A 13,097-nucleotide genomic window follows, 5' to 3' on the forward strand; every position below is an offset into this window, starting at 1 on the left:
TTACTACCTGCTTCTGTAGAGTTAATGATTATTCTGATGGAGGGAGATAAGGTGTTCTTTCCAACTGATTTTCCTTGAAGTCCTCTTCCTATGTACTTCCCATTGTTCTAGAGTAAAGGGGTCGAAACTGTATGGGCAGGTTGCCTAGACCTTCTGACATCTGGGGTAGAAAACATGGAGAGCAGTGTCATCTGTTTATTTTTATAATATTCATTGCCTAGAAAGAGGACCTTCAAAATCAGTGGTACCAAACTTTCTTTTCAGCTAAGAGCAGCTTTAGGAATTCAGAGTTTGTCCAAAGGCCCAATCCCTAAAATTATACTCTCAATTCTTGAAGAATGTAAATGCCAAATGACAATGAAGGTAGGCCTTCATTATACAACTTTTATATATATTATTCACAGTTTTTAAATTTTTAGTCTTTTGTATCCCTTCTCTTTTAAGTTGTCCAAGATTCCCCCTGCTCACAGATTCCCCCTGTTGTCCTTTTACCTCCCTTGTACCCAATCTTCCTTGCTTACAGAAAGGAAGTGGAAGCCCCCTACCTTTCAAGACGAAGTGGCACTACACCAGGATGTGAAAGTCCAGCGAAAGAGACCCAAGGGGCCTAGGGGGCAGCACACCCCCAGAAGCCAAGTCTATTCCAGGCAGTACCAGGGATTAGGGTCTGGGCTGGAAAAATCCTGGTGTTTTGAATATGTTCAGGTCCAGTTCAGACTCTTGATCCCACAGCCACTTCTTGAGTGAGGTGGGTGTTGCTCTAATTCCCCTGTTTCTCTTGCCATTTTCACAGTCCCCGGGGATGCGTCCCCCTTCAGCAAAGCAAAGCAACTGAACCAGATTTCTGGGTTGAATGGCAACCCTGATTAATAGTGGTTTTCTTCCTTAAAACAATATTATTAAAGATTGTGTATATTTCTTCATAAAGCCACCTAATATAACTTACCTGTTGACTGAGTTCCTTAAAAAGGAAGACTTAAAGCTACCCTGAGAAATAGTATATAATATTCTGGGGTGGTCTAAAACGGAAAGCAGCGTTTGGGCTTTTTCCCATATAAAAAGGAGAAAGGAGGGTTGGGAGTGGGGAAGGGTTGATTTTGTTTCTTCTAGAGCTTTTTTCTTCTTTTTTTTATTTTGGTTTGGTTTGGGGTTTTTTGCATGCAAAAGGTATTTAGTTATATCAGTAACTGAGACTTACCATTTTACAACTCTTTCCCCAAATAAAGTACTTAAAACTCTTCCTGCATTAGTAGGTAGCCCAGTTGTATTGTGTTTATAGGTTTTTATAAAGTCGGCTACTAACCTGGTACTATGTAGATTGTCTAACTATGTAGATAGATAGCATTAACATTTGTGAGAAATTTCAACAAAGAGGTTAAACCACTAAGTTTGGAATTAGTAGATAAAAGACCCAGAGCAGTTAATCTTACAATTGGTGTTTTCCCCAAAGTATAGACATGACTGCCCGCAAATACTGCTAGGGAGTCCAGGAGTAATTTCAGAAATAAAAATACTTCTGGTCTACAAATGTGACTGCACTGTCTCTGTTAACACCAGTGTATTCTAGGATTTCCTGAAACATTTTCATTCATGATCTCCAGACAGATTTCTGATACTGTAGTCGTAACTGGCTACATAGTTATGCATTTCTACAAAGGGAAAGAATGTCAATGACTAGCTACGTACCATTCTGTTAAATTATTAATATTTATTAATGTTTCATCATGCCTATTTCACTGTCCTGGGCACTTTAAGATTAAACCTGGTATTAAGTGCAGCATACTTAACTAGACCTAGACTTCATAGGATTTTAAATCCGATGGCAACTGTATGCACTATGCATTTATTTTTTTGTGTGTTTGTAGGAAATTTTGTAGATGTAACAAGTGAAGCAAAGATTTTTCTGAATTTCCAATTCTGCCATTACAGAATTTCAGGCATTTTCCAAGAAATGGCATGATAGCAACTGGGTTGCATGTTGTACTTAGAACACAGTTGATGGAGTATATCTGTTGTGAGCCTGGTTTCTGTGTATGTGTCCAATTCAGTGATAGGAGAAGAAAGGCTGTAATTAGATTTGCATAAAGTGTTTGCCTGCTAAAGAGATGTAATTCCATTCCAAATTTTTAATTCATATTTTTAAATATAAAAACTAGTATATATATCAAGGAATGTTTTAGGAAATCTTATAGTTACCTGTCAATGTCTAACTATGTATTTAATCAATAACCAATATGGAAATTGCAGAGTTTCTTCATCAGAAGAGTTTAAATTTTAGATTTGGCATGCACAGCAATATATTCAATGCTGTGCTTAACTAGAAAGTATTGTGCAATACGATGGCCTTTTAACCTCCACAATATACATTTTATTTTTATTCCCTAGACTTGCACATGAAGTGCATATGTTCATATTTACCCGTTTGGAGATGGGTAAGATACAACCAGCATAGCTCCATCTCCATGGCCATCTTTGATTTCATGCAACTTTCCTTTTTCCTGTCCCCACCCCCCAAAAAAAATCCATTCCTAATAAACAGCTATCATGTTTCACTCCATGTGTTCAGTGGTACAAAATCTATATAAAATATATACAGCTTTTGGAATACTTGTTTAATAATGTACCTAGTAAATTAACAATGTTGTATAAATTTATTACTTTCTTTTAACTGTCCATCATAGAAACTAAATTATACCTTCATTTTATTATTTCTTGTCTGCCTTTGGTTTCATTTAGGAAACCCCACCTGTTTCCTAATACTCAGAGATGATTGCCTCTCAGTGAGCCATGTTCAGATCATCTTTTTCTCAAGAATACTGACCTGCATTCTTGATGTACCCCTCCCCCTGTTCCCATCTTGCAGACACTTTTAAGTAATAAAATGCATGCACCTCACTAACAGAGAATACTTTCCTCTGTCTAAAGTTCTTCTTCACCTAGAAATTTCCTTTGCTGTTATTAATAAGATCCCTTCTCACAGTTTTGGAGCATATAACTGGGTGAGTTGGATACACATCTCAGAATTTTCTTTGATCCCTCACTTCTCAATTGACATTGCACCACATTGAACTGCACACTTATTCCTGCCATACTATATATTGTATATCTCTAAGCAGGAAAAAATGTCTGTTATTTCAAGCAAACAATATGCATTATTTGACTCCCTGAAAGACCCATTAATCTCTAAGTTTGTGTTATACCAATCATCGGAGTTTCTAATTTGTGAATCTGTGTTCTAATTAATATAAATTACAAATTACTATTCTATTCTGCAAAGCTGTACAAACGTTTTATTTTTGAATTATCCTTCAGTATTCCCTAAAACCTAACCAGGTAACAATCAAAGTTGAAGTTCTTGCTTCCCATAAACCTGAATTTTATCATTTGCCATCAAAGCCTTTTTATTGTAAAGGCTTATGTTAATTTTCTAAGTTTGAATACATGTATAATTCTACAATAATACATTGTGCTTGAATAGTTTATTTTCTACTCACAAAGGGTACAAAAAGATACTAAACCAAGCTTCTCAGTAAGCCTGGTTAATAAAGGTCTCAAATAATTTTCTTTAAAGGACTAAATGTCATCCTCGTTTCTATAGCGGAAAGAGCATAGACTTTGGAGTCAGACAGACTTTGTTTCAAATCTTAGCTGTGTCAATATGTAACCTTGGGGAAGTCATGTAATCTCACCACCACATCTTCCCCCTCTGTAAAAATGGGGTATATACCATGTTTAGTGGTTGCTGAAATTGAATTAATAGATATATAAAGCACCTAACAAATAATGGGCAGTTCACAATGGTGGCCATTACTGTTGTTATTATTTGTCACTAGACTAACATAACTTTCCAGTTTAGTTTTTATTTTGAAGTTCTATGGTATTATCATGCAGCTGATAAATAATTTTGTCCTTAATATGCTTGCATGTCATTGGTGGATGAGAAATTATTACTCTAATATTTGAAAGGTGTTGGGGGTTCGTCAAGATGAGAGGTATGATAAATATAAGATGCCATTGTTTTTACCTGTACTTTCTTCAGGGTATCCTGTCTTGGTAGTGAATGGAAGAGGGCCTGGTCCCTGGGGCAGTGCAGAAGGCACTTTCATCATCTCACTCACTGCAAATGTCATGTGAGGTTTCATGGAAGTATTAAGAGATCCAATTAAGAAGAATAGTTCTGAGTCTAAACCAGCCCAGAGTGGCTTCTCTAGGGGAAACTCCCCGCTCAGCTGGTACGTTTGTGTTTGTCATTAGGGACACCTTGTATCTCAGGTGCCTGCCTTCAGACATCTGCCTGTACTGGCTTCACACAAATCCACATTTAATAACACTCCTACTGTTATTTATAGGCTTAGTTATGTTAATAAGATTGTTTCACTGAGTTCTTTCTCTTATCCTAGTGGCTAGTGGTTGTGGAAAGAGGAGGGGTTAGAATGGGAAATGAAGTTAGTTTAAGGGAAGATTAGGTGTTATGCTATCATGCATTGCTTTTCGCCTTTGTGCAGCCCTGAATCTGTGGAGGCTAGTCCAGCAGTTAATGAGAAGAGCGTGTATTCCACTCATAATTATGGGACCACTCAGAGGCATGGGTGTCGAGGACTGCCTTATGCTGTGAGTATGCATTTGTTTCTCTCCAGAACAGTGATCTTCCTGGAGTGTAATCCATTCTTATACATTGTGACTTTCTTGAAATGTTTATATGCAGCATGACGAAGTTGCCCCTTTTGCACTTCCCTGACTCCAGCGGACGTCTAGCCCTGCATCATTGTTCTTGTTTTTATGTCCCAGTTGACCTTGGCATTTTGTTTTATCACTTTCCTGGTTGAAGCCAAAAAACGAAGGGTACTACTTTCTTCTTTCTTTCCATATGTACCATACTTTAGGGGAGAGAGGGGCCAGTGTTTGGACACTGTTGATTTAAAAAATCTTATTTTCAGGATCATAATTACGGAGCCCCTCCTCCTCCGACACCTCCTGCTTCTCCCCCTGTCCAGACGATCATCCCTCGTTCTGACCTGAATGGCCTGCCGTCGCCCGTAGAGGAACGCTGTGGAGACAGCCCGAACTCTGAAGGAGAGACTGTACCTACCTGGTGTCCTTGTGGTCTTTCTCAGGATGGCTTCCTTCTCAACTGTGACAAGTGCAGGTAAGATCCTGTTCCATCTAAATTTAAGTCTGGGTTGCTGGGATTAGGGTTTCTTACAAGTAGGGAAAAGCTCAAAGTATTCTTTCTTGTGTTTGTTAATGTAGATGATTCCTTAGTGCTCCTTGGCTCGAATTCTCTGCACTAGGTGAGAATTGCTGACAACAAGGAATGAGAGATTGATGTTAAAGCTATTGAATTTGATATGAAATTTAATGTCCTGGAAACATTTGGTAGGTGGGAGGGAGGGGGTAGCATATGCAGAGACACTTCGCCCATGTGTGCTATGATGTGATGCATGCTGTTGAAAGGACTACTTTAAGTTTATTTTCCCTCTTTAGGGGAATGAGCAGGGGGAAGGTTATTAGACTTCATCGGCGGAAGCAGGACAACATATCAGGTGAGCGGAAGACGGATTAGGTCCACAGTTTGACATATAAATATTCTGTGATCTGAATGTTCATTTTAAGAACCCCTCTTGGCCGGGTGCAATTGATCACGCCTGTAATCCCAGCACTTTGGGAGGCCAAAACGGGTGGATCACCTGAGGTCGGGAGTTTGAGACCAGCCTGACCAACATGGAGAAACCCCATCTCTACTAAAAATCCAAAATAGCCAGATGTGGTGGCGCATGCCTATAATCCCAGCTACTCGGGAGGCTGAGGCAGGAGAATCGCTTGAACCCGGGAGGCAGAGGTTGCCATGAGCCGAGATTGCGCCATTGCACTCCAGCCTAAGCAACAAGAGCAAAACTCCATCTCAAAAAAAAAAAAGACCCCTCTTATAAGTTCCTATGGTCCCCCAGCCAGCTCTTTTCACAGAAAGAGATAGAAGTCCTCTCAAGACCACTGTATAGTTCTCTCATTGTAAACGAAATGTATTGGGAACATTTTAGCCCTGCAGCAAAGTATTCCTTGTGAACACCAAAAACATGGATCCCTCTTTTAAAAATTAGCCAGTCTCAAATTGTTATAGATTGAGTCAGTGAAGCTTAGAGACTGAATACAAGGGGAGAAATAGACACCATGAGGAATAGGGTTTATATGCTTAATGCCAATCACATAGAATCTTGTTTTCATAAGGAAGATGGGTACTTAATGTTGCTTTACAGATAATGAGAGTTAATAATGTAAGTAATGACTTACTGCATGTGGTGCACACCTAAAACAATAAGCTACTTTTAATGTACTTTTGAGGCTATTAGTACCTGAACTAATAAATCATCGTTTTTCAGGTGGGGATAGCAGTGCAACAGAAAGCTGGGATGAGGAGCTTTCTCCTTCCACTGTGTTGTATACGGCAACACAGCACACACCTACAAGCATCACCTTAACTGTTAGAAGAACCAAACCCAAGAAGCGGAAAAAGAGTCCAGAAAAGGGTCGTGCAGCACCAAAGACGAAGAAAATCAAGGTATGTAGGGTAAAAATAAATATAAGTGTCTGAAATAGCTCAAATTTTGGAGCAAGAATGCACCAAAATTCTTTTAAGAAGTTTGATCCAGGTATTTGAAGGGCCACTTTTGTTCTGCTTGCAAAAATCAGCTAATCTGTGTTATATACATGTAGACCAACCTCTCTTCTGCCACACCATATCATCACCACTGGCTCAAAGTTTCTTCTACTCCAGCCCCCATCCCAGGTATGAAATTCCAGCCCTACCTGGCACAAGCCCATATGTGTTGCAGCCTCAAGTCTAGGCTTCCACTATCCTTACAGTATCTCCCCACCTTTCAACCCCAAAGTACAGTCTGAAATTCTTGTCCTGGTTACATGCCTCATGTCTTTGGGTTGATTGTTTTTCCTTGTTTCAAAAAAAATAAAAATCAGGAAACATCTCTTGAATGCTCTAGGCTTCCTCAGTGTCATGGTCACTTTCCTGTATTCTCAGCTAAAAAGTCTCCGGGAGAAACTTCTTCTGGTTTGTGTTCTTTCTTCCCCATCACAGCAACTTTGTTGCTTCTAGGTGACTTGTTCACCCCTTGTTAAGGGGATTGGTCTTTGTTTCCTTCTTAGTTGCAAAACTGGTAAATCTGCAACTTTAAAGTTTTTTTATTTACTTTTTCTCTTAGTATCAGAAGTGCATATAGGATTTAAGAGACCCATGCTCTTCCCTGTTAATTACCTAGCTTCACAGTAGAAAGTATTAAAATTAGTCTCAGAGTTCATTGGCCTTGAGCTACCCCTATTCTTGATAATAGTTTGGGGAATTCCATTGTATTTTTTTACCTAGAGAAACGGGGACAGAATAGAACACTAGTTTGTGCCTTAGTTTTAGTCTCAGATAGGTATAACTGTCATTCTTGGTACCAAGTTTTGTTTGTTCTACTTGTTTTCCTCCTTGGGATAGGCATTTCGAGAGGGATCCCGGAAGTCCTTGCGGATGAAGGTAAGGGGTAATCTTCGCTGATGCTGTGTTTTACTTCACTGTGATCTTGCATTTTGGTCAGCTTCTTTCTTGACATTGATGGTCTGGGAATCTTGGAGTCTGCTTTTCATTAGTTTGTAGTTGTTGCCATTCAGTTTTCATAGAGCTTTTCTCCAAAGTAGATTTTCTTGGCCATTTTCTGAAATATTTTCCCTTTCTGTAATCAGCCTTCATTGATTGGTTTTTCATGCATTGCTTTTGTAGGGAGTAAGTGACATTTTTCCAAACAACATGAGGCTGGTATGTTCTGTCACTGTGATTGAACTCAACCTTAGGAGTGGAGTTTTCTGGTAATGATATAGGATCTCTTGTGCATCTACCCTAGCACTGTGTGGGCTTTAATTGCAGAAAGCTTGTATTACTGATAAGAATTACTGTTTTCTCATAGCATATCTGTTTGGTGGAAAAGACTTAGATAATGCTAGCATGTTTCTTAAGATATCAAATAAAAGAGTTTATGAGGTATGACTTTGTAAAGAACTTGGAGAATAGAGCAATTATGTGGAATGGTTTAAAAGAACTGTTAGGTGCTGGTTGATTAAAAACAGTTTGCCAAAAGGAGATTTGATTATGCTGTCTGGTATCCTCCTTTACCTATGTGTATATATATATAGGAGGAAAACATACCTCCCAAATTATTACTGAGGGCTTCAAAGCATTTAATTAGAATTAAATTCGAGTTTATAAGTATTTATATTCTTAAATGATACAAAAGCAGGCTCTTTCCTATTGAGAGTTATAGGGCATAAACATTAAAATCTTTTGTAAGGCCAGGCTCAGTGGCTCATACCTGTAATCCTAGCACTTTGGAAGACCAAGGCAAGTTGATCACCTGAGGTCGGGAATTCAAGACCAGCTTAGCCAACATGGTGAAACCCCATCTCTACTAAAAATACCAAAATTAGCCAGGCATGGTGGCAGGCACCTGTAGTCCCAGCTACTTGGGAGGCTGAGGCAGGAGAATCACTTGAACCCAGGAGGCGGCGGTTGTAGTGAGCCGAGATCACGCCACTCCAGCCTGGGCAACAGAGCAAGACTCCATCTCAAAAAAAAAAATTCAGTAAGGATAAGCTTTTTTAGGATTGCTTTATGTGCGGCACCAATGTGACTGGTGTTAGCAAAGATTACAGGTAGCACTTTACCTAAAGTTCGAAGACCTCACTTAATATCTATAAACAGACTTGCACATACCTGTGAAAGTGTTGGGAGACCATCAGAGGCCTGGCATCAGAGGCCTGGGATGTGTCTTGGAAGACAAATTAATCATTTCTTTGCTGGATCTGTCTCCTGTAAGTGGCCAAGTTTGCTTTAGCTGCCCCTTTATTTTTGTCTCATTTGCTTAGAGAGGGGCCTTTTAAATAGACTTTGGAGGCGGATAATAGCCCTAATCCCGGCTACTAAATGCTTTTCTCTCATCAAGCAACTATCATAACTCATCTCCAGAAGCTCAAAACCTTTTGAAAGCTATAGACTGGCTCTACCAGAAAACTGCACATAAACCCCATACTTTGCTTTCAGTTTTGAGAGGTTGACAGCCTCATAGGTGTGTTAAAATTTAGACAGAAAAAAAAAAACAATTACTAGTCATTTTGAGTCTTTTAATTCTAAGTTGAGTTATAAATTTTATGCTCAGAATTACTAGTTTAAAACTCCTCCAGTGATCCAGGTGGGAGCCGTAAGAATTAGAAAAAAAATATCATTTGGATTTTTAATCCCAGTGTCAAGAGCAGCTTCCCTACTGAAGACTTAATTGTAAATCGGGGTTTCTCAGTCTTGACACTGCTGACAGTTTGGACCAAATCTGTGTTGTGGAAGGGACTGTTCTATGCTTTCAAGATGTGAACAGAATCCCTGGTGTCTACCCACTAGATGCCAGTAACACTCACACACTCAGTTGAGATTATCAAAAACGTCTTCAGATATTACCAAATGTCACCTGGGTGCAAAATTTCCCTCAATTGAGAACCACTGCTCTAAACCCAGCTGAGGTAGAGTCTCTAATGCCTTGAAGGATGGGACAGCAGAGTAAACACACAGTGAGATTAGTAAACAGTGGCAAATACTGTGACAGAGGCTTCCAGAATACAGTACACTTACCAAGTCATAAGTTTAATGATTGCTACTTAAAGCTGGGAATATTGTTTGAACACTGCCAATCCCCCAGTCTGTAAGCTCCGTTAAGCCTAAGGTTTTGCACTATTCTTTTGCATAACTGCTACTGATGTCAAGCAGGTGATACTCTGATTGTCAGTATGTTGGCCTTAGGTGTTTCTTTAGATCCCTCTGTTTATTTTTCAGTCTTTTGGACTCTAGTAAGAAATGTGGAAACAATAGTGTTGATTTTTTTTTTCTTCCATACTCCTGTTCCTTGCAGAAAGGATAGTAGACAATAATCAGTCAGCAACAGTGATGCAAAAGCGGCAAAAGAAAGTGTGATGATAAGCATCCGTGTTTTCTGTGCCATTCATGGAAAGTATATTTAATTTTGTTGTGCCTGTTTGCAAGTTTAATGTGGACATGGATTTTCAAGTAGCTTTGGTACTACAGTGTCTTTTCCTTCTAATCACTAGCATGATATCATTACTGTCAGTGTTTGTTTTGTTTTCTGATGGCACTTAAGTCTTGAACACCATGGAGGAGAGCATGTATTGGGCTTAAGCTTTGTCTTTGTAGCTCAGGCACTGTCTGCCTAGGAAGCTGTTCCTGAGTTGTAATCTTTTCTCAATACTGTCACCATAGAGGGCAATGGTTTTCCTAGAGGAGTATAGCAAAGTACCTCTTAGACATTTTCTGTATTCTCCCTACCTACTCCTCTACCCTCACTTCACCTGTTCAGATTATTTAGAATGTGGTAATTTAAAATGTTGAAAATAGGGTGTTAGAAAGATATACTCAAATAATGACTTTTTATACGGGCAGTAAGATTATGATTGGATTGATGAGATTGACTGATTAAGGTCACGTAGGTTTAGAAAGAACATGAATTATGAAAATAATAAGTGGCACAAAAACATTCATTCTCCTGGAGAATAGTCAAAAAACCAGTTTGGGCTAACACCAACACAGAGTGAGTATGAAAAATTTAAGCAGTGGTAAATGTGAGGTCTCTACTGTTCATTTTTATGAAGATTTTCTTATGAACTTGATGTCAGTCTTTTGGTAAGAAAATTGATTTTTATGACTTTAAAATGGTCATAAAATCACAGTGATGGGGTAAAACTATGATCCCAATTAATTTCTTACTTTATAAATGGAGAAACTGAGCTTCCCCGTTTAAAGAAGTCGTTCAAGGTCTCACCTCTCATTGGTAACAAAAGCATGATAGAAACCAGATCCTCTGACTCCCAGTCCATTACTCTTTTATGCCACATCAGTTGCCAAGTGATAGATTTTCTCTGGAACCCCAACTTGTCCCACCCCCATTCCCAACCCCCTATTTATGCATGGACTTTACTAACCTCCCTGAATTTGTTTTCTACAGAATTCTCCCTCTGAAGCACAGAATTTAGATGAGAATACAACTGAGGGCTGGGAAAATCGGATAAGACTATGGACTGACCAGTATGAAGAAGCTTTCACTAATCAGTACAGTGCAGATGTACAGAACGCCCTTGAACAACACCTACATTCTAGCAAGGAATTTGTGGGCAAACCTACTATTTTAGACACTATTAATAAGACTGAATTGGCCTGTAATAACACAGTTATTGGTTCCCAAATGCAGGTAAGCACCAAAGGGTTGAAGACTCTCTAAGTATCTGAAATTTTAAGAACCCAGAAAGAGGGTAATGGATTGGAATTACTGTTCTTTCCAAATGTACAAGGCCATAGAATAACAGATTAGACAGGTGTTGATCATACGTAACCAAAAGTAGGTTATATTAACTGGAAACTATCTGGATACATATTTTTAAACTACCTTTATTAATAAAAAATAGATGAATTGAGGCTGTGTGCAGTGGCTCACTCCTAGAATACAACACTTTGGCAAGAAGCCAAGGTGGGAGGATTGCTTGAGGCCAGCAGTTCAAGACCAGCCTGTACAACATAGTGAGACCCTCTCTTTACAAAAAAAATTAAAAGTTAGCCATTGTGATGGTACACACCTGTAAGTCCCAGCTACTGGGGAGGCTGAGGTGGAAGGATCACTTGAATGAATTTGAGGTTATAGTAAGTTATGATTGCTGCACCACTGCTCTCCAGCCTGGGTGACAGAGTGAGACCCTGTCTCTTTAAAAAAAAAAAAAAAAAAAAAAAAAAAGATGACTTAGTATGGGAAATTTTGTATAACCTAGGTAGGAATTATCTAAGATTTATAGAAAGTTAAGCATGTTCTTTCTCAACTTTATTAGAGATAGAGTCACTGAAATTTTAATCATGGTTTTTTGTGTTTTTTGTTTTGTTTTGTTTTTGTTTGTTTTTGGGGTTTTTTTATGTTGCCTTTTCTGGGGAGGCAGTTTCACTAGATGTAGCATGTCTCTTAGAAAAATTGAGCTTTTGTCACATTTTAAAATTTCTCATCATTGATCTAAATAACATATACAGATAAAACCTGAAAATGTTAGCATGTTTTCCTTAATTATGAAATAATTTGAGTGTCTGGTAAGGTGTTCTTGCTGTTGTTTAATGTTACTGCTCTGGTTTTATTCAGTTACAGCTGGGAAGAGTCACTCGTGTTCAAAAGCACCGGAAGATCCTGAGGGCTGCAAGAGATTTGGCTTTGGACACTCTTATAATAGAGTATCGTGGGAAAGTCATGTTACGACAGCAATTTGAGGTCAATGGGCATTTCTTCAAAAAGTAAGAACATTATTCATTGAGCAGTGAGGGCTAAGGTGGACCTGGTTGACCAGTGTTGTAAAAATCATTCTGTTTGATAGGATGCTCTTGGGAGAAAAAAAATCACAACTCAGATAAGCTCACGCCTGTCTGCTATTTGTAGAGAAGTACAAGTAAATCTACAAATTGTTTAATGTATAAAGTGGTGACAACTCCTTTCCAAGCCAAGCATTCCTTGCTTTGTGCTTGTTCTTTAATCAAAAGCAGACAAGCATGTGATGTTTTCCAAGTTTAGGCATTGTAAAAGACTGCTGCTGCTTCTCTCAGCATATGCTTCATATTTGGAGTCATGGGGTGGCCTTCTTTTTTGTGTTGAGAATTACAGGAATTTTAATTATATCCCTAGACCATACCCCTTTGTGCTCTTCTACTCAAAATTCAATGGTGTAGAGATGTGTGTGGATGCCCGTACTTTCGGTAATGATGCTCGGTTCATCAGAAGATCATGTACACCAAATGCAGAGGTAAGATATCTGTAGCAACTTCCCTTTGACTGGAACCATCAAATGACAAGCTTACTGAAGAAACAGTGTGAAAACTTCACTCAGATAAAGGTCTGTAGATAATAGTCGTGATATTTCATTGTGAGAGGTGAAAAACAAAAGTAATGGTGCTTTTATACTGAGAAAATGGGAGCAAGGAAAGAATTTTCTTTAGAGAAGGCAGAAATAGAAAAGAGCAAGTTAGC

General features: G+C 38.8%; 1 protein-coding gene across 21 annotated transcripts in view; it reads left to right on the top strand.

Moving 5' to 3' along the window:
• The window catches only part of LOC105477647 (SET domain containing 5), a 95,215-nt gene that overhangs the window by 34,937 nt on the left and 47,181 nt on the right, over positions 1–13,097 (top strand). For 5 of the 21 annotated variants that reach the window (XM_011734213.3, XM_011734218.3, XM_011734223.3 and 2 more), the window contains 9 exons: positions 524–4,232; positions 4,506–4,611; positions 4,938–5,146; positions 5,485–5,543; positions 6,378–6,556; positions 7,493–7,531; positions 11,052–11,294; positions 12,222–12,370; positions 12,756–12,873. In XM_011734213.3, coding sequence (XP_011732515.1) covers positions 4,141–4,232; positions 4,506–4,611; positions 4,938–5,146; positions 5,485–5,543; positions 6,378–6,556; positions 7,493–7,531; positions 11,052–11,294; positions 12,222–12,370; positions 12,756–12,873 — 1,194 coding nt within the window. In that variant the 5' untranslated portion in view covers positions 524–4,140. Of the gene's footprint in view, positions 1–523; positions 4,233–4,505; positions 4,612–4,705; positions 4,843–4,937; positions 5,147–5,250; positions 5,292–5,484; positions 5,544–6,377; positions 6,557–7,492; positions 7,532–11,051; positions 11,295–12,221; positions 12,371–12,755; positions 12,874–13,097 lie in introns of those variants that run through there. The other 16 variants (XM_011734220.3, XM_011734219.3, XM_011734221.3 and 13 more) reach the window with 14 other exon arrangements.

The sequence above is a fragment of the Macaca nemestrina genome, chromosome 2, assembly GCF_043159975.1.
Source record: "Macaca nemestrina isolate mMacNem1 chromosome 2, mMacNem.hap1, whole genome shotgun sequence".
Classification (NCBI taxonomy): domain Eukaryota; kingdom Metazoa; phylum Chordata; class Mammalia; order Primates; family Cercopithecidae; genus Macaca; species Macaca nemestrina.